Source organism: Pararge aegeria, chromosome 25, assembly GCF_905163445.1.
Source record: "Pararge aegeria chromosome 25, ilParAegt1.1, whole genome shotgun sequence".
Classification (NCBI taxonomy): domain Eukaryota; kingdom Metazoa; phylum Arthropoda; class Insecta; order Lepidoptera; family Nymphalidae; genus Pararge; species Pararge aegeria.
The window spans coordinates 5,849,620-5,870,107 of NC_053204.1; the positions used below are offsets into that span (position 1 = coordinate 5,849,620).

A 20,488-nucleotide genomic window follows, 5' to 3' on the forward strand; every position below is an offset into this window, starting at 1 on the left:
ATGCATATATGACAGAAACTTGCAGCAAAGCTAAATTTCAACTATGCATATATGAGTATGATAGACACTTGTAGCAAAGTTATATTTGAACTCTGCACATATAGTATGTCAGACACTTGCAGCAAAACTTTATTTAAACTATGCTTATATGGCAGACGCTTGCAGCACAACTATATTTAAACTGTGCATATATGATAGACACTTGTAGCAAAGCTATATTTGAACTCTGCATATAGTATGACAGATAATTGCAGCATAGCTATATTTAAACTATGCTTATATGACAGACACTTGCAGCAAAACTATATTTTAACTATGCCTATATGACAGACACTTGTAGCAAAACTAGATTTAAACTATGCATATAAGACAGACACTTGTAGCAAAGCTATATTTAAACTATGCATACAATATGACCGACACACTTGTGTGCTTCGCTGCGGGTTTTCTTTGGTCTCTTATATTTTCGGTGCATGGGTATATCTACAATTGATATCTTCGATTATCTCAGTAACACTTACTTATTGTTATATCCTTTATCAGTTTTTACTGGAAATATGTTAGGTTTGCTCATAGGGAATTTTCCTTATATTTTCCTGTAAAAAATACAACGGAAAATTAATTTACAGTCTAAGTAATGGGAGCCAGAAGAAAATTCTTGTATACTTAACTTTGCACCTTTTATTTTGAAACATTCTTACATTGACAATTCAACTAATTTTTCCGTTCCAAGGCTTTGAATAGACACAATATTAAGAATGTTATTATAAATATCCGCAACCTCAGCAGGCCTCTTCTCTCATACGACAGACGGTTTAAGAGGAAAGACCCACCACGCTGCTCCAATGCGGGTTGGTGGGCTTAAACAACTGTAACCACAGGTACGTTATAATAACCTGGACTTAACTTGCTCTCCGAGGCACGGGATTCAACACTGCCAACTTCCTTACTCCGGGCTGGGACTGAGATTTTTTTAACAGAAAAACCAAATAGCGAACAAGTTTTGGCCCGACGGGATTCGAACCCAGGCCCTCGTAATCCGTAACTAAACATGCTAACCTACAACTAACTAGATTCAACGAGGCAGTTGAAGACTAGAGTTTTGTGTGTGATTGATGAATTCCTTTATAAAACGGTCGACTTCAATGAAAAAATATAATTACTGTGGTTAAATTAAAAAGTTTAATGTTGGAAAAGAGCCACTGTTGATATCCTTGCCATCTTCTTTGTAGAGTTTTGTCGGTGGGAGGTTTCGGCCGTGGCTAGTTACCACCCTACCGACAAAAGACATGCCATAAAGCGATTTAGCGTTCTGGTACGATGTCTCATAGAAATAGATTAGCAGTATGGTTTAAATATAGCTGCTATACTCCCTAACAGTTTGGACCGCTACCATCTTAGACTGTATCATCACTTACCACCAGGTGAAATTGCAGTCAAGGGCTAACTTGTAGTGGAATAAAAAAAAAGAAAAGATACGAGACCACTAAATTTCTTCCTGGAGTAAGGAAGTTGACTGTGTCGACCCCCGTGACTCGGAGAGCAAGTTAAGTCCAGGTTATTCTAAAGTACCTGTGGTTACAGTTGTTTAAGCCTACCAACCCGAATTGAAGCAGCGCGGTGGGTCTTTGCTCTAAAACCTTCTGTCGTATGAGAGAAGAGGCCTGCTGAGATTGCGGAGTGAGCTCGGCTGGCTAAGTACAGAGATAGCCGATGATAAATAAGAAGGCTAACCGCCATGTCGGAATACAATGATAGCATAAGTTTCCCCACGAGATCCACGGAAGTGAAGTAATGAATTGCAAGTTGTAATTTCTATATTCCATACTCACTCGTGTGGGTAATGTATTGTAACTCCCTTGGGTGTTATTCTTTGCTTGCAAACACCGCTGTTGCCGCAAGGACAGCCTTTCATTGGCCGCAGCTGAGTCGCGTAGGTTGGTATTGTACTGTAACACGAACTAGGGTTGAAAAACTAAAACTAAATAATTATTATTATTTACTTTTAGCTTTGCAATAATTCTTTTTCTTAAAATTTAATTTTATAATAAACTTATTATAAAATTAAATTTTTAAACGACAAGTTAAATTAGTTAGTAAAGGTATACTTTGCATACGGTGACCTTTTTTATAGTACGTAGTAATTTTCTATATCTTGGCACCGACTTACAAATGTTATAGAAAATATTAACAAAGTCGTTTTTTTTTGTTTTTTTAAAATTTTTTTCACGCTTTTTAGTGGTTAGTTGTTCAATTATCTAATTTATAACAGACAAATGTCAACTGCTCATCTCCCATTACATGATATTATATTATATGAAAAGTTCCCTCGATATCTCCAGGATACCTCCAATAAATCTTCACCAAATTTGTATGGCACCAAATGAATTTGACTACCTTTGACTACCTTTTTATATCGTGCCTAAGAAAAACATCAAAATCATCGTTCATAGTTCATTAATCTTGTAGCATATACACAAAAAAAACATACAGCCCAATTGAAAACCTGCCCCTTTTTCTAAGTCGGTTAAAAGTAGAGGATAGTATTTTTATAGTTCTTCTTTATTTATTAAAGATTATTAGTCTAGACAAAGATTACGGCTCTCTCAAATAAGCTGGAAAAAAATAATGCTTTCTTTAAGCAATTTATTAAATTGAAGTAGATATTTTGAGAGGTGATTTGAATTTTTCTGAATGTTTTAATAATGATTATTTTTTTTTCGACAGTAGAAAATAATGAAGCCAATATTGAAAATACCAATATTGAAAATGTTGAGAAAAAAATATAATTGCCATTGTATGGTAGCGGCCATCTTGGATATGAAATTTGTCATGTTATTCTACTAAACAAGTTTTTTCATTTCATACAACGTATAGACGCTTTTGAGATGTGGTGCTGGAGGAGAATGCTGCGGATCCCGTGGACGGCACACAGCACCAACGCATCGATATTGAGACAGCTTAAAATTACAAGAAGGCTATCAACCACCTGTGTTAAGAGGATTCTCGAGTACTTCGGTCACATCGCCAGAAGAGATAGAGATAATCTTGGAAAGATAGTGGTCACTGGCAAAGCGGAAGGAAAAATACCTCGAGGACGTAGCCCGATTCGTTGGTCGGATCAAATCCGCACTGCTCTCGACACCAAAGTGCATACTGCTTTAAACGTTGCTCAAAGCCGAGTTAAATGGCACAAAATCGTCCAAAAGGTTGTAAGTGGAAGGGGTCACGACCCTCAGCAACGAGGAACACGACGTAGAGAGATTAAAAAAAACTACGACTTTAGACCACCAGGTGAGATTGCATTCAAGGGCTAACGTGCAGTGGAATAAAAAAAACCTTATGTGCATTTTCCCATGCCCTCAGACTGAAACTAAGCAATGCTGCTGGCAACAGAAATCAGCATCGCAATCGCACTTCCCCGGACGAGCTCTCTCACAAATATCTCTGTGAAACTGGACTCCCGTGGCTCGAGCTTTATGTACACAAGAAAACTACTGCTGCATTTAATATCACGAAAGTGTTATGAAAGCAACGCATATGTAGTTTATGTTCCCGAGAAAAGTTATCAACGTATAACTCGACATGTGGCTGTATTGACGAAGTAGCGTGAGCAACAAAGTATGTGAGAATAATTGCATGCCTTTGAGGAGAAGGATTTTTCTTTTTATCCCACTACAAGTTAGCCCTGAACTGCGATTGGTAAGTAATGATGCTGTCTAATGGTAGCGGGTTAACCTGTTAGGGAGTATGGCAGTTATATTTAATCCATACAAAAAATTGACAATTGTTTCCACGTGACTTCTTACCGGAACGCTATATCGCTTAGCGGCGCGTCTTTGTCGGTAGAGTTGTAACTAGCCGCCGCCAAAGTGGAAATAATAAATTCCCAAATCTCCCCTGACGGGAATCGAACCCCGTACCTCGAACTTAAAACCACAGCGTACTCGGCTACCATAGGGAACAACATTTATCCATTAAGACAAACAAAAGGATTTTTTCCATTTTACATCTCAACATTTTGGAAGTTGAATACCTACAATAACTATTTCCGAATTGTCAAGTTATTAAATAAACAAAAAATTGTATTTAATAAAACATATAACTAGCGGACCCCAGCGTCATCTGTCGGGCTTATTTGTGAATCTAAACCATCCAGGGTGCAAAAATCCAAAATTCAAAATTCAAAATTCATTTATTAAAGTAGGCCTAATATAAGCACTTTTGAAACGTCAAGTCTGTCTGTGTGTAGTGACTCTACCACCGGTTCGGAAGGCAGATTCTACCGAGAACAAGCCGGCAAGAAACTCAGCAGCTGCTCTTTTCCAACATTAACAATTTACATTTTACATTTCAAAATTCATTTTTCTATCTTGTGGAAGATGAAAACGGAGCCGGATGCTTCCAAGCAACCTTGTGCAAACCCAAAACATACCAAAAAATTCATTCAAATCGGTCCAGCCGTTTAGCAAGAGTTCAGTGACACACGCACACAAGAAATATATATAAGATATCAAATCATTACCGGATCACTACAGAGCATGGGTTTCCTCCCAAAATGAGGAGGGTTTAGGCCAGTGACGTGCATAGAGGGTATGCAGTTGATTCCAAATGAAGAAAATCTCCCGTACGAGCTATAAATACTTAAGGCTAGCCTTTTTATAACTCTTACAATGCCTATTCTTAAGTATTTTATTACTCGTATTGGGGATTATCTTCATTTTATATCATCAGCATACCCTGTGCATCCCTTTATGCACGCCACTGGTTTAGGCCCTAGACCACCACGCTATCTCAGTGTGGATTGGTGGACACCACACGCCATGAGAACATTATGGAGACCACTCAGGCTTGCAGGTTTTCTCACGATGTTTTCTCTCATAGTTGAAGCATAAATATTTCAATTGGTTAAAACGCAAAAAAAGGGTTTGCCATCACTACTGGGCAGAAGGGTTGATGATTGTAGTAGGTGGTAGTAGTAGCACAGAAGACACTGCTGCCCGTACCCCTTCCTTCCTTATGTACCCCTGGTTGCCTCATACGGCACCCGCAAGAGGAGGCGTGGTGACATGATCCAAATAAAATTTTAGGCGGCAAGCAGGTTGGGTACGCTAGTTATTCATAAAAATATTCATGAGCTATCTTAGTACCCATAACACAAGCTTCGCATTTCTGGGGCTAGATGACATTAGAGTATTGTCGTAATATATTTATTTATTTATTATTGTTTCAGGCACATGCGGCGTAATAACCACGCCTCGGTTTACTGGATACAGGATGGAACGTTGCAGGACGTGTTCTTTGCATGCCCTGCGAAGTGGTGCGCCGTTTATAGGGACATCTGCTTGGTCCGTCCGTCCGTATTAATACAATTAAAATAAAACAAACCTACGCTCATACCTTGGAGGCTTGGAAGGTCTTCTGTGGGATGCAACTTGTGTTGATACCCTAGCTGCATCACACATCCAGGCCACCTCGTCAATGGTGGGTGCGGCTGCTACCAGTGCCAAGCAGGCCAATAGGCGTAAATATGAAAACCTGGATAGCAGCTTCATTTTTGTGCCTTTTGGAGTAGAGACTTTGGGACCGTGGGGTCCGGAGGCAAAGCATTTAAGATTTAAAACAAACCTGTCTATCGAATAATAATAGAAAATGGAGATAAATTATCAACAAAATAATTGTTAACTTTATCCTTATTACCAAACAAAACCGATAGTTTCGCTATTTGCTAAAACTTTCCAAACAATTTGAAACGAAATAAAATACGAACAATCCTAAGGAAACAAAATGTAACCACAAATACAATATGTTGGAGGGAAAATATGTTTGTGAACTTTGAGGATTTGATGAGCCAGTTAACAAACAAAGGTACCTGACCTTTGATCCTAATTTATTAGTTGGAATTTAAAGCGAAATGGTGCGTAGGGATGAAGTTTGTTTAGATGTAAAATACAACTATGTACGAGTATTTTATCTAGCAGAAATAAGTTTGACGGTTTCTTTGCATACAATTCAGATTATTTGGAGCGCTTGTGGCTTTAGTTTTTAGACGATTCCCTATAAATTAAGAGGAAAAAGAAGCAGTTCAATACATTATATAGTTAGTTCATAGTTGTAATCTCACCTTTGTATTTTATCAAGCAGAAATAAGTTTGATGATTTCTTTGCATAAAATTTAGTTAGCCTGAAACGCCTTTAGTTTTAAAGTTAAATATCTTAATATATATAAATCTCCTGTCACGATGCTTGTCCGCGATGGACGCCTAAACTACTTAACCGATTTTAAATTAAATTGGCACACCGTGAGCAGTCTGGTCCAACTTAAGAGATAGCTTAGATCTTTAATTATAGTTGAAATTTTATTTTATTGCAAATTATTTGTCTATAATTAATTGACAGTCACATGTTATATATATACTACTAATACTCATTTAAGGCTTAGCGATACTGAATACTTTAAAAACAACATCAAACGCAGACGAAGTCGCGGGCAACAGCTAGTATACTATATAGTTAAATGCTTTAATATACATAATATAGTTAATCCATAGCTGTAATCTCACCTTTGTATTTTATCAAGCAGAAATAAGTTTGATGATTTATTTGCATAAAATTCAGATTATTTGGAGCGCTTCTTGCTTTAGTTTTAAGTTTACGACTGATGGGGCTAACCCCATTACCTCACAACTTTTTTGACGATTCTCTATAAATCAATAGAGAAAATAAGTGGTTCAATATAATATTATAATATATATTATATTATATGATAAGTCCACAGCTGTAATCTCACCTGGTGGTAAGTTATGGTTCAGTCTAAGATACTAACAGGAAAACCTGTTAGGAATATGGCAGTTATATTAAACCCGTACCCCTAAAAGTGGGTGTTTCGACGCAGCATTATATAGGAAGGCTGCAAAGCTTGGTGATAAAGCTAAATAAGTATTTACCGAGTAGTATGACGGCAGATCAGAAAACAGGGGTCACCAACCCTCCTTGTCCCGCGGTTTTCGTACGAGGCGACTAAGGGAATATGACGGAGTACGAGCAGTAGTATATTTGGGAGAAACAACACCACAGATATGTTAAAGTTTACATACTCGTAATATTATGCCATATCTACCACAGCATTATATTTAGATTATTTAATTTTATTTAGTTACCTAATTTTTTAGATATATTTTTTTTTGTAATGTACTCATTAATATTTTTTTGTGTAGCGTGTACTTTATGTGTTGTTTTTTTCTCAAATAAGTGATTTATTATTTTTATTCTAAGTTTATTCTGCGCTACATTCTACAGCGATCACCAATCCGTCTGCCCAGTATGGCGATTATAGGCAAACCCTTCCGTCGGGAAACCCCTTCACTCCAACCGAGGACTGCTATAAGCCTATATTGATAATATCAACAAGCCAAAGGAAAAATTATTGCATGTGGCGGTCGTAGAGCTGGGACTTAAAAAAGGAAAAGCCTTGCAAGCCAGTGGGGACGAGGAAAATGGCGTGGAATTCTTTTGTGGTGTAAATAAATCTATGGGTGGCCGCGTCGCCAATCGCCACTACCTTGGTGTGCTTTACCATTACTATTATAACTCTGTAAATATATTCCTCTGTGTGTAAATTTGTACACCGACATGAAGTAAAATAATTATACGAGAAAAATGAAACATAAAAATAGAAGCAGAATACAGAAGGTGGCCTTATCTAGTAGCGATCTCTGCCGTCGCCGATCGCCACTACCTTGGGGTGCTTTACTATTACTATTATTACTCTTTATTTGTGCACCGACATGAAGTAAAAGAATTATACAAGAAAAATGAAACATAAAATAGAAACAGAATACAAAAGGCGGCCTTATCTAGTAGCGATCTCCGCCGTCGCCGATCGCCACTACCTTGGCGTGCTTTACTATTACTATTATAACTCTTTATTTGTACACCGACATGAAGTAAAATAATTATACGAGAAAAATAAAACATAAAAATAGAAGCAGAATACAAAAGGCGGCCTTATCTAGTAGCGATCTCTGCCGTCGCCGATCGCCACTACCTTGGCGTGCTTTACTATTACTATTATAACTCTTTATTTGTACACCGATATGAAGTAAAAGAATTATAGGAGAAAAATGAAACATAAAAATAGAAGCAGAATTCAAAAGGCGGCCTTATCTAGTAGCGATCTCTGCCGTCGCCGATCGCCACTACCTTGGCGTGCTTTACTATTACTATTATAACTCTTAATTTGTACACCGACATGAAGTAAAAGAATTATACGAGAAAAATGAAACATAAAAATAGAAGCAGAATACAAAAGGCGGCCTTATCTAGTAGCGATCTCTGCCGTCGCCGATCGCCACTACCTTGGCGTGCTTTACTATTACTATTATTATTCTTTATTTGTGCATCGACATGAAGCAAAAGAATTATACGAGAAAAATTAAACATAAAAATAGAAGCAGAATACAAAAGGCGGCCTTATCTAGTAGCGATCTCTGCCGTCGCCGATCGCCACTACCTTGGCGTGCTTTACTATTACTATTATAACTCTTTATTTGTACACCGACATGAAGTAAAAGAATTATACGAGAAAAATGAAACATAAAAATAGAATCAGAATACAAAAGGCGGCCGTATCGCTTAGTAGCGATCTCTGTCAGGCAATCTTAGAATTAGGAAAAGGGAGAACAAACTGCAGGTGGTACAATATAAAATACATACGAATAACTAAATACCAATACATAAACTGATGTACACAAATGCATATTATATAATAAATATTATAAAACAACCTAAGGATATATTATTTACATCGTTACAAATACTTAGATAAGAGTGAAAATAGTATTTACTATTTAAGATCGCCTTCTGTTTGACATATAATATCATTTAACGGTGTTTTTTAAATATCGTTAATGACTTTGACTGCCGTCTGTTCATAGGAAGCACATTCCACAATTCGATGGCTTGTGCAGTAGATGAATGTTTATAAAAATTTGTTTTATTACGTTATACTCACTGGCGCTGTGGTTTTAAGTGGGAGGTTCCGGGGCAATTTGGGAATTTATAATTTCTGAAATTTCTCTGGTCTGATCTGGCCGTGGCTGGTTACCATTCTACCCAAGCGATTTAGCGTTGTCGCGTAGAAACCGATAAGGGGCGTGTTTATTAGAACTGCCATACTTATAATAGGTTAGCCCGTTAACATCTTAGACTGCATCATCATTTACTACCTGGTGGGCATCCAGTCAAGGACTTACTTAGCAGAAAATAAAAATACATTTGCTTTAGTAGAGGCTTCTCCAATAACGTCTACTAAAGCAAATGTAATTTAACGCAAAGCTGCAATTCCCAAATTTTCCTAGTTCACCCACGTTACGTAAATTAACGTAACATTATAAATCAATAAGCCCGTTAGTACATTCCTATTATTATTAAGTAATTATAACTGTTTAATATTTAAGCTAAAAATAATCAAAACCCCTAGGGGGTGAAGGCACTGAAGCTGAAATACAAGGTTTCTTATTTTAGCTTCAGAAGCTTGTAGTAATATAATTTTTTAAGATTTCATGGATGCCCCATCCTATAAAATAAGAAATGTTTTTACTATATGGTTTAGACTTAGAAGATTTTTGGAAATAAACATTATTATTTTTATTATTATCGTCGTTGTACGAAATAATTGATCGAATAACAATCAACAGATGCGTCTTTCCAAAACCCACTCTTAAACTCGTACGTCAACAAGCCATTGACAAAATCTAATAATATCCATGGCGTAATTGATTATAAGGCGAAATTTTCCTTACAAAAATGGCAACGCCCAATTGTCAATTTCACCAAGCGTATGTGGGGAGGTCTTTGTCGTTATTGTCACCTGCGAGAATGATTGATACGCCACCCAAATAACGGATGAGTGGTCCAAGTCTCGGGAGCACGATGATCACAACTGACAACTTCTTTCTTGCATAAACTGTTTTATTCAACACGATGGCGTCCCATCTTCAAAACCAGATTGTTTAAGTATTACCTAACAGATTGTGTTTATGAGTAGGTAGTATTAGTACGAAAGATTGTATTACTATGAGGTACATACATTTGTTTATTATAATATGTTTAATTAATTCTTATATGTGTATGTTATATAGTATGTAGTATATATATATTTTTAATTTTTTTTCTCTTGCCTGTGTAAGTTTCATTGTTTGCACTGTCCCTCTTGTTTTCTATTATTACTTTCACCAAGGGTTGTCTGTAAGAGATTGCTTTTGCAATAAGGCCACCTTTGCACACAACTGCATTTTAACTTCTTTTTATTATTTTTTTTTTAATTGTTTTTAATTTTACTTATTTTTTTTTTGTTTTTGCTTGTGTGTTTCTTGTATTGTTTCTAAGTTTGTGCAATAAAGTATTCTAAATAAAAATAAATAAATGGCGATATGTTTACACACACACACAGGCGCTAGTTTTATTTGACATATACGTTGAGCTTATATCGGATAAGAAATCATCAGAACTAACTCAGTTTATAGCTCTATTTTTAGACGCGACAGTTTCATTTAAAGAATTCTTAAGAAAGATTCGTTCTATAATGTGTTAAGTCTTTAAATAATGCAGTCAGTTGTGTATGCCATATCTATATTTACGTGATGACAATAAGATCGGTGAAATATTGGCATTTGCCTTGGCTAGAGGTTTTCGTGAGGCTAAGTTAGGCTGTTCGTTCCACCTTCTATTCTTTTCATAAAATAGACGTGCAAAGCATATAGCCCTCCTGATCGTTTTTTTATTCCACTAAAAGTTAGTCCTTGACTGCAATCTCACCTGGTGGTAATGTAGTCTAAGATAGTAGCGGGCCAACCTGTTCCGGATTATGGTTGCCATACCCCTAATCGGTTTCTACGAGATAACGCGGTGAAACACTAAATCGCTTAGCGGCACGTCCTTGTCGGTAGGGTGGCAACTAGCCACGGCCAAGGCCTCCCACTAGACCACAGAAAATTCAGAAATTTTAAATTCCCAAATTGCCCCTGCGGGAAATCGAAGTCGGGATCTCCTACTTCAATTTACGGCGCTCACCGTTGCGGCAGGGAGGTCGTCAAGACATAGCTTGGTTAAGTGTTCATGAACAAAAAATAAAGCGAAAACATACCACCGGTTCAACTCATAGTAACTTCAATATATGTAGGCGTAAATTTCACTCGCGCATCGGCTTATTTAGCCATATAATAAAGTGTGTTTGGCAAGTATACCTGAGCCAAAATGTATGTATGCAAAAATTGGTTATGCAGTAAGTAAAAGGTTTAGCGCGTAATGGCAAACTTGATTATTATATATCAGCATGATTTATATATAAATGTATTTTTAATTATTATATTTCAGCACATAATATTATGTGATGAATGATTGTAAATGTTGGAAAAGAGCAACTACTGAGTTTCTTGCCGGCTCTTCTCGGTAGAATCTGCTTTCCGAACCGGTGGTAGAGTCACACAAACATGCATACTTGACGTTTCAAAAGTGCTTATAAAGTAGGCCTACTTGAAATAAATGAATTTGAATTTGAATTTGAATTTGATGGGATGAATACACAATCACAAACATTATTAGTTAATAAGCCAAACTAAAAACTCTGAATCACGAGATTATAATTATACGTTCAATATTATTATAATATAATAATATTGAACGTACCAGAACGTAAACCAGTAAACTGTCCTTGTCTACATTATTTAACTCTTTACGTATATCCACACGAATAAATGTACAGGCCATTGTGTGTAATGTATCTGAACAGAAGTAATAATATGATCAATTTGGAAAATATTAAAGAGTCTGACTAAAAACCGCTCAGTTTTTATAACTTAAGACTTTGTATTATTGTACGCCGATTTTTCATAAAGACTAACAAGGGAAAATGAATTTTCTTACGTTATATTTTGTGTCTTCGATGAAACACCTACTCGTATGTTAAAAATGATATATGTTTTTTGCGATTTAACTATTGTTAACGAATAATAGCTGTTAGCATGATTGTCTAGACATCATGGAACACGAGGCCCTAAATTCTTTTCCCTGGGTCAACTAAAAAACTTTATAACCGGTCACCATTCCAACACCTCATGCTAACGTTCGTCGGTTTTTCGACCTATGAGCCCCGCCCATTATCATTTTAGCTAAACAACTAGTTGAGCTATGTCGGTAACTGAATGAATGAATACACTTTCATTGTTCACCACATGAATATATAGAAATATAGAAAATTTAACGAAAAGTTTGGCGGCCTTATCGCTACTTAGCGATCTCTTCCAAGCAACCTATGCCGTAAAACACAGCCCAAGAAAATACGTAGGTGGTGATATAAATATTAATATAATGAACTTACAATATTTAATATAGATACTGATAATTAATATATACCTATACAATCAATATCAATAATACATAAATATACCCTATCTCTTAAGTACAAGTAACATTTAAGTAACTCTCAATTTTCTGTGAATTTCCTTACTCCTAATTTGATCATGAAGCTCAGCTCAGAACAGCTCTCTCCAGCTCTCTCTCACTAGCTGAAAGGCTCTTAATACATCGCTCTTTTGAAAATAAATAAATAAATATACTACGACAATACACACATCGCCATCTAGCCCCAAAGAAGCTTGGGTACTAAGATGACAAATGAATATTTTTATGAATGAATAATACACATAAATACTTATAATATACAGATAAACATCCAGACACGGAAATATTTTCATATGTTCATCACACAAACATTTTCCAGTAGTAGGAATCGAAGCATTGGACTCAGAAAACAGGGTCTACTGCGCCAATTGGCTGTCAAATACAATAAGATATTAATCGACAAATATATTATTGACAAATTAAAAAATTTGATTTAGATTTTTGATTAGGTTCCTTACGGGATAGTACTGAGAGTTTCTTAACAGAAAATCCAATACTTAATTACATTAACCGTTTGTTAGTTAATACACTGTTTCTGAACGTATTTTTGGGTGTAAGTCGCTGAAACAAGTACGTAAAGTACTCTAGGAAATTAATGTAAAACAATCGCAATTAGATAACTAGGCTGGTATTGGTGCCATATCAGTTCTTTATCTCTTTAACCTAGATATAAATGGAATATCTGAAACTATATTAATTGTTCTTAGATCTAAAAATATTGCTATCTTCACAAAAATACAGTGAAAACGTGACACTTCATTTACATGTTGGATCTGACCATTTAGTTTACACGAGTTTAGAGCGCCGAAGTTAAGAGATTTGGGTTCAACAGAATTGCAACTGTTAAACTAATTAATTCTAGACGAAACTACTAAATAAACTCCTCTTTATATTTTCTATCCATTACTAAATCTGAAAAAAATGGCTTAATATCGATATATATAACAACATGGCGTTACATTATGTACAATACTGACATGATTCTATTGTCTATCATTGCATCGCTCTTTCGAGTTTCGCGTTACCGATAGCTAAAGACAATAGCTCGTCAAGCCTTGTTCATGAAAATGCTAACCCTCTCACTAGAATCCGCTACCCAAAAAGCCTCAATAGCCATCAATGCCAGAGCTGATATCTATGAAACTCCATTGTCTTCTGTTCCAATAACCTGGCTTGCACTCAAAATTTCCGTTTTACGAGTGTATTACGTGTAAAGGTATCATGTGACATTCCTTTATTTAATTTTTTGAAAAAATTAACTACGGTAAAATGTTAGACCAACTCGTATTCTTAACATTCGAAAGACAAGCATAAATAATTCTTTGGCTTAGAAATTCAACCACTTCGACAACATCGAACATAATGACCAAGTTCGTTCCTAAAGGATTATTCGTAATTTCTCAAACCCAACATAAGAGAAATTGCTTTACTTTTCCTGCAATTATAACATTAACTTTAACACATTAAACGTTTAAAATGCTCGCTTTTAAAACATCGGAGATGGTAAGGATATTTATTTTGTGTGAATTTTCATCGGAGATTGTCCGACTAGTTTCCTAGATTCCATTACTACTCACAACAGTGCAAAAACTATGGTTTGATTTAAGATGGATGGACTATTTTCGTCAATTATATTCGGACAGCCAAATAGTAACATATTAAATCATTGCCAAGTTCGGAGTTCACGGATTATGTCAAATTTAACTAAATGTTCGTTGTAAATAATGGAATTCCACAAAGTAACGCCTGCTTTTACTTAATATTTATTAAAAATCAGTCCCTTAAAACAGCTATCTTCTATGTCGCAATATAATGTGTTACCACACACCTCCGTGCGTACACGTACCCACCTACGTGTCAATCAATAAAAATCCCGACACATAACAAAAAAGAGAAATCCTTTTACAGAGCATCACTGAATTCTTTTAAAAGAAAATCCACTTTAATCGGTATACATAGAAGAAAATAAAGGTCGATACCAACTTGCTATTTTATTTCTGCAATTTAATTTGTTTGTACTGCAGGTTTCCTTGTGGGAACCTGAGGGAAAAACGTAAGTAATTGTTCCCGAGATTGGACAGCGGATATTTTCGATTTAAGATTAAAAGCCCCGCTATCTGCTTCTTCTCTATTTGTGTTTGATCTTCCATTGGAAGCTTTGGATCGTCTCTTAAAATGTCGCCTTGTCCATTAAAATGTTGGATCGTCTATCGAAATGTTTATTTATTATCAAGCGCTTTGCAAATAAAAAAACTCGACGGTAAATTCCACTGTTCTAAGCTTAGTTGAGAGTGAGGTCTTATCGAATTCTTTTTAGCTGGTTAAGCCACGGTAACCTTAGTCTGTATACGGTATACCGTTGGTCTAGCAACTGTCTTGTTGGTATACTGATAAGCATCTTTAATTACGGCTAGCTTAAATATTTAAAATGGACCTTAGTCGTTATCGATTGTTCATTGTCCATTGCGCACTTCGGCCAGCGCTCTTTTTATGTCACGCGATATATACTAGAGTTTATATTCACACATTTGCCCAGAAAGTACTCGTGAGGCATCTTACCGAACAATATAATGTCGTAAATATGGAGCGGAGTACTCAAGGTACATGTTCAGTAGGTGAACCATAATCGTTAAATGATTCGAGGGAAAAAAAAGTTTCTTTTTTTTTCTTTTAATTTTTTACGATTTTTGTTTATTCATCTTCTAGTTCATTATCATCATCTTATCAAGCCAATACCGGACCACTACGGCACGGCACGGGTCTCCTCCCACAGTGTCCACCACGGTGGCCCTGTGCGGATTGGTAGACTCTGCACACCTTTGAGAACATTATGGTGAACTGGTTTCCAGGTGGAAAGCAGGTTTCCTCACGATGTTTTCCATCACCGTTGAAGCAAGTGATATTTTGATTGCTTAAAACGCACATAACCTAAAAAGTTACAGGCTATGATTCTAACTCGGCCCCCCTTAAAGTGAAGACGAAGTCCTACCCACTGGGCTAACACCACTTCAAGTTAGCCTTTGTCAAATATTTCTTCATTCAATATAGTAAAAGAGGCCCATTGATGACACTTTCGATAGTGCGTTATTGAGTAGCCAATCAGCGATTTTATTATTTTGACGTTTTCTTTAACCAGGAGCTTAAATAATTCCTCATTCTTCCATTAATAATGGCAGCAACGATTTGGATGAAATAGTATTTTTAGATCAATATTTAATTAGTTCATTAAGAAGAAAAGGGAACTTTAGCATTTATAATAGATGTTAGAAATATCAAATACATGTCAAGTAGGTAAGAATAAAACACTTTTCTGTCCGCTTATTTTACCTACAACGTGTGGCCGAACGAACCGTCTTCACACGAGCATCCACAAAGTGGCCTCAAGTGATACTACTTTGTCTTTTGTCTACAAAACCTTTATGCGACAAAGAAAATTCTGTTCTACTTTCCCATTTTACCCATTTTTCCCACCACTCAAAGATTTATTGACTAAATGAAGTGTTGGTAGAAACACTTCGTACTTCCCACTTAATGAATGCGGATGGGTTGATATCTGAATGTGTGTTACTCTTTCACGCAGTAATGAACGGATTTTAATAACACTTTACAAAAATGTCGGTAATAAGCCACATTGGTGCAGTTTTTTTAAGTAAACAGACAAATGCTAAGGATATCTAGGAAACCATAACCTACAAACAGAGTAATTCTTCCGCTCTGTATCATAGCAACTGCTATGACACAGGGCGGAAGCTGTCTTTCAGACAGGAACACAGAAAAAAAAACCCGGGAGAAATATGCATGTTATGCGACTATATCTATATAACGAATTTATCTAATTCTGAAAAGAGGATACGTGCTCTGTAGTGGGCCGGTAATGCTTTGATATGATGAAGATGATGATGATTATTAGAGTGAGTGATGGGTTATAGGATTCGGGGGCACCAAGTACTCCCTGGCATGGATCCCATTAATTTAAGCATTTCAAATTTCCCTCAGGTCAGACCATCATAATATTACTTCATTTAACTGTAAAGAAGAAACATCGATGCAAAGCCTGCCTTTAAGTTCTGCATAACATTCTCAAGAGCATGTGAAGTCTAACGTATGGTGGACTACGTCAAAGCCCTTCTCATTATGAGAGCAGACACGAGCCCTATTGATGATGATGCTGTACGGGAGCTATGGTGATACGCTCGACCGTAACAATAGGAAGATCTTCCTCCGAGCAGGTGATCGTGCTCGGGGACCGAGGTCCGCACATTCATTTTTGGAAGTTGTATATATAGACATTCTTCGTGAACACTTCGCTAGCGCGATGCAGGATTTTTGTAGCGCCATCTAATACTGTAACTTGGAGACCGCTACAACGCTAATAAAACTGGTTGTTTTTTTCCATCGAAAATGTGATTCAAGAGCATCATAATACCGTCTCCATCTAAAGTTCGAAAGTTACAGATTGCGTCATTTATCCTTGAGCAACTTTCTAACAATCCCGATATCTTTGATCGCGTGCTATAAATTGATCTCCATTTCTCGCTGGTAACGAGGTTACTATGCGCTTTCAAATTGCAATACCTGTCACTCGGTTGAATGATAATTCTTACTTAGACTACTGTTTAATTACTGTCCTTTGTACTGTTCCATACGTGTCAATGAAAACCGAAATTACTTCACAAGCTTTAGAGGTATATTATTTATTCTCTATAACTTATCTGTGAATCCGAAACGCTAATCGTTTTTGTGTAAGCGTACACATAAACTATTAGGCAGTGGGCCTACGTATAGTTTTTACTGAAAGAAACCAGATACCACCCTAACAGCACATGCCAAATTAAAATCAAGTAACTCTCTTTACATTATTAGGTACGCGTCGCGTAGCGTAGGTACAATGCGCGTGCCGATCTTTTGTCAAATAGGGTTGTCATAGGTAAATACTTAGAATATTTTAATTCGTTTGTATGGAAAAATAAAAATGTTTATTTTGATTTAATATTTTTACAGGATGTAAAATTTCGTGGCCGATAATTGCACGCCCCAGAAGAAAAAGCAGGGGGAGACACGAGGTGGTCTTCACTCGACAACGGGAACCAGCAAGTAGTCCAACGTTGCAATGCTAGTGATCGTCGTTGGAGGTGACGTTGACGGTAGAGGTTGGAGTGTCAACCTTGGGTTCCACATCACGGAAATTCCCGAGAATGGGAGTAAATATCACACTGATCCATAGGAAAGCGTTGCCGAGTTTAGATAGTATAATATTATGATAGATACCAGTCCAAAGTTCGAGAGATACCGATTACATCATTTATCCTGCAGCAACTTGCTAACAATCCCGGTATCTTTGATCCCGTGCTATATAAATTGATCTCCATTCCTCGCTGGTAATGAGGTAACCATGCGCCTAAGAATTGCAATGTCTGTCACTTGGTAGAATACTAATTCTAACGATGTTTATTAGAATTGTCCGCATGGCTGAGAGAATGTTATGAAAATTGATGAAACGGCCAAAACCCATTTGTGTACTAAAAAACAATATTTTTCCTAGTCCAGTGCTCTAACTATATCCAGCTACTAGAGTAGTGTAAAACGGCTTTAAGTTTTGGTTGAGTGATCATTATTCATTAATTCATTTTCAACGTAGAAATTTTACTCAAATTACAATTCACAAAGTAGACTTTCACTGACAGGAGAGAGTGATAAAAGCTAGTTTAAGTCAGGAATTAATAACTACTCGTAGAAACACTTAAGTCTACAATTAAAATTAATACTTAAATTAAAGTTTCTAAACAACGCCCCTGCACTATCATGGTGTGAAGACACTAACATCCTGTATTGTCCAGCGAACTAACTATACTCAGTGACTGGAATAGTGTAGAGCCGCCATAACAGTAATACCAATTTATATGAGAAGCAATTGACGCCATTCGGATTGTTACCAACTTGTTAGAGGATAAATGATCCAATCCGTAACTTGCAAAGTTTGGATTGAGTTGTCATTTATCATTGCATTTCCAACGTGGAAATCGAACTCAAGTTAGAATTTATATAGTGGAAACTTTTACTTGAAGTTATATTGAAGTTCGTTCTTTGGAGAGCGTGTAAATGGGTTTAATAAGGCAACTGCTTAAAGATATGTAAGCTGAACCAAAAAGTTGATTTTGAACAACTTTGGTTCATAAAAAACACAAGTTTTGATTTTCCAGTGTTTTATGAAATCAATGCGCTTATGTACTAATGGCGATGCTTAGCTTTGGTTACTCATTGGTTCCGTAAAAGATAATTGCAAATTCGGCACACTTTTATTTATAAAAACAAGCAATGCAAAAAAATGGATGAGGGGCAGGGGCTAGCGAACAGAATGATCCTACAGGAATTATGCATTTTTCAAGGATAAAAAGCCTGTCGCTACCATCACGCCTTTTGGCCCCTTTTTTTTTGACGCTGGGAAATGCGTTTAGCCCTGCCGGAGGCTACGCAGTCAAAACTGTACCTCCAGTAGGGTATGTGGGACTCGCTGGCTAGAGCATCAGCCAGAATACCCACTAAAACATGCGCAAGATGCGCATATCTGCGCCTCCTGCCACCTGTTCTCCTTCTGCGGATGGGAAGAGCATCAGCCACATGCTCTTTCTCCTTCTCCGAGGCCTCCTTTATAGCCATTATGGCTTCACAGAAGGATGCAATGGCAGACCAGCCCTCTTCGCTGCCGAGCATTAGATTAATAACAGCGAGAGGTCACTATCCAGGAGTGACACCATTGCGTGTCTTTGCGGCGCCCATCACGCGTGTGGAGTATAGTGTGGAGCTCCGTGTCTTCAGGCGCACCAAATTCGTGGCAATACGGCGAGACTTCCCACCTCAAGATCCCTTGCAAGTATTTACCTAAACAGCCATGTCTGGTAAGTATCTGCACGAGACGATATGACAGCGGGCCATGGCGCCGCTTCAGGCACGGCTCTAAGTGCGGCCGGATGCCCTCCACCGTCCAGATGCCCGCTACTGGGGACTCAAGGTCTTCTCTGCATCTTTGGACCAGGACCTCCCTCCCGAGGGTACGGAGTCTCCCAATCTCCTCAAGACCTGGTCTTTCCCCTTGTGTCCTCATGCTTGACCGGTAGCGAAGCACCTCAGCCTGCAAGTCCCACGGCGGGTCACCAGCTAGAAGTGTGGATGCTGTCCAAGACACAGTACGGTAGCCCCGTATCGCACGCACTGCGATTACACGCTGTGGTCGCCGCAGAAGTATAATGTTCTGCGGCGGCAGTGCGTGCACCCATATTGGAGTTCCGTACAGTGCCATACTCCTTATTATATCCACATACGGACGTCTGCAGGCTGAGTCCGGCCCCCCTACGTTATGCAAGAGCCTTCTCAGAGCGGCTGCCGCTCCAACGAATCTGGGCGCAAGCAGCTCGAAGTGCCTTCTAAAACTCCACCGACCGTCTAGGGAGAGGCAAAGATACTTCATCTGGGCCTTTATTTCCACCTGAACACCCTGGACGGTGATGTGGGCACCTTGTGGTGGACCACGACTACCGAGCCACACATGTCTCCAACCATACATAGGGACATAGTATGGCTCACAAGCCGCTATTATATCAATGGACAACTCCGCGGCGGACTGCAGTTGGAGGTCCTGAGACCCCGCAGAGTGGTTTAAGTTCGCCTGAAGTACGCTTATATGTCGTGTATTCATTCTAGCGGCATATCAGTGTCATCGTTCTGCGCTGGCGACCTTTTGGCCCTAGGGTGAGGCCTAAGCTACAAATTCTATAAATGTTTACACTCCAACCCTACTTCTTTTCAACTTTTATACCTTTTATTCTCTCACTATGCTCGTATCTGTACTGAACAGCTACAGATATCGGTCACTTATTTTTATACAGCAAATCGTCCGGTATAAAATTAATATTTTCTTGTACATGTTAATGATGTGGCATACAAATAAAGAGTTCAATAAAATTAATCATTATGATCATCATCATATCAACCGATAGACGTCTGCTGCAGGACATAGGTCTTTTGTAGA

The 20,488-nt window shown here is 37.6% G+C and overlaps 1 protein-coding gene across 1 annotated transcript; it reads right to left on the minus strand.

Annotated features, from left to right (window-relative positions):
• Positions 1–19,177: 19,177 nt before the first annotated feature.
• Positions 19,178–20,155, minus strand: LOC120634748. The gene has a single exon (XM_039905523.1). It carries the CDS (start codon positions 20,153–20,155, stop codon positions 19,178–19,180), a length of 978 nt encoding a protein of 325 aa, XP_039761457.1.
• Between the last annotated feature and the right edge of the window lie 333 nt (positions 20,156–20,488).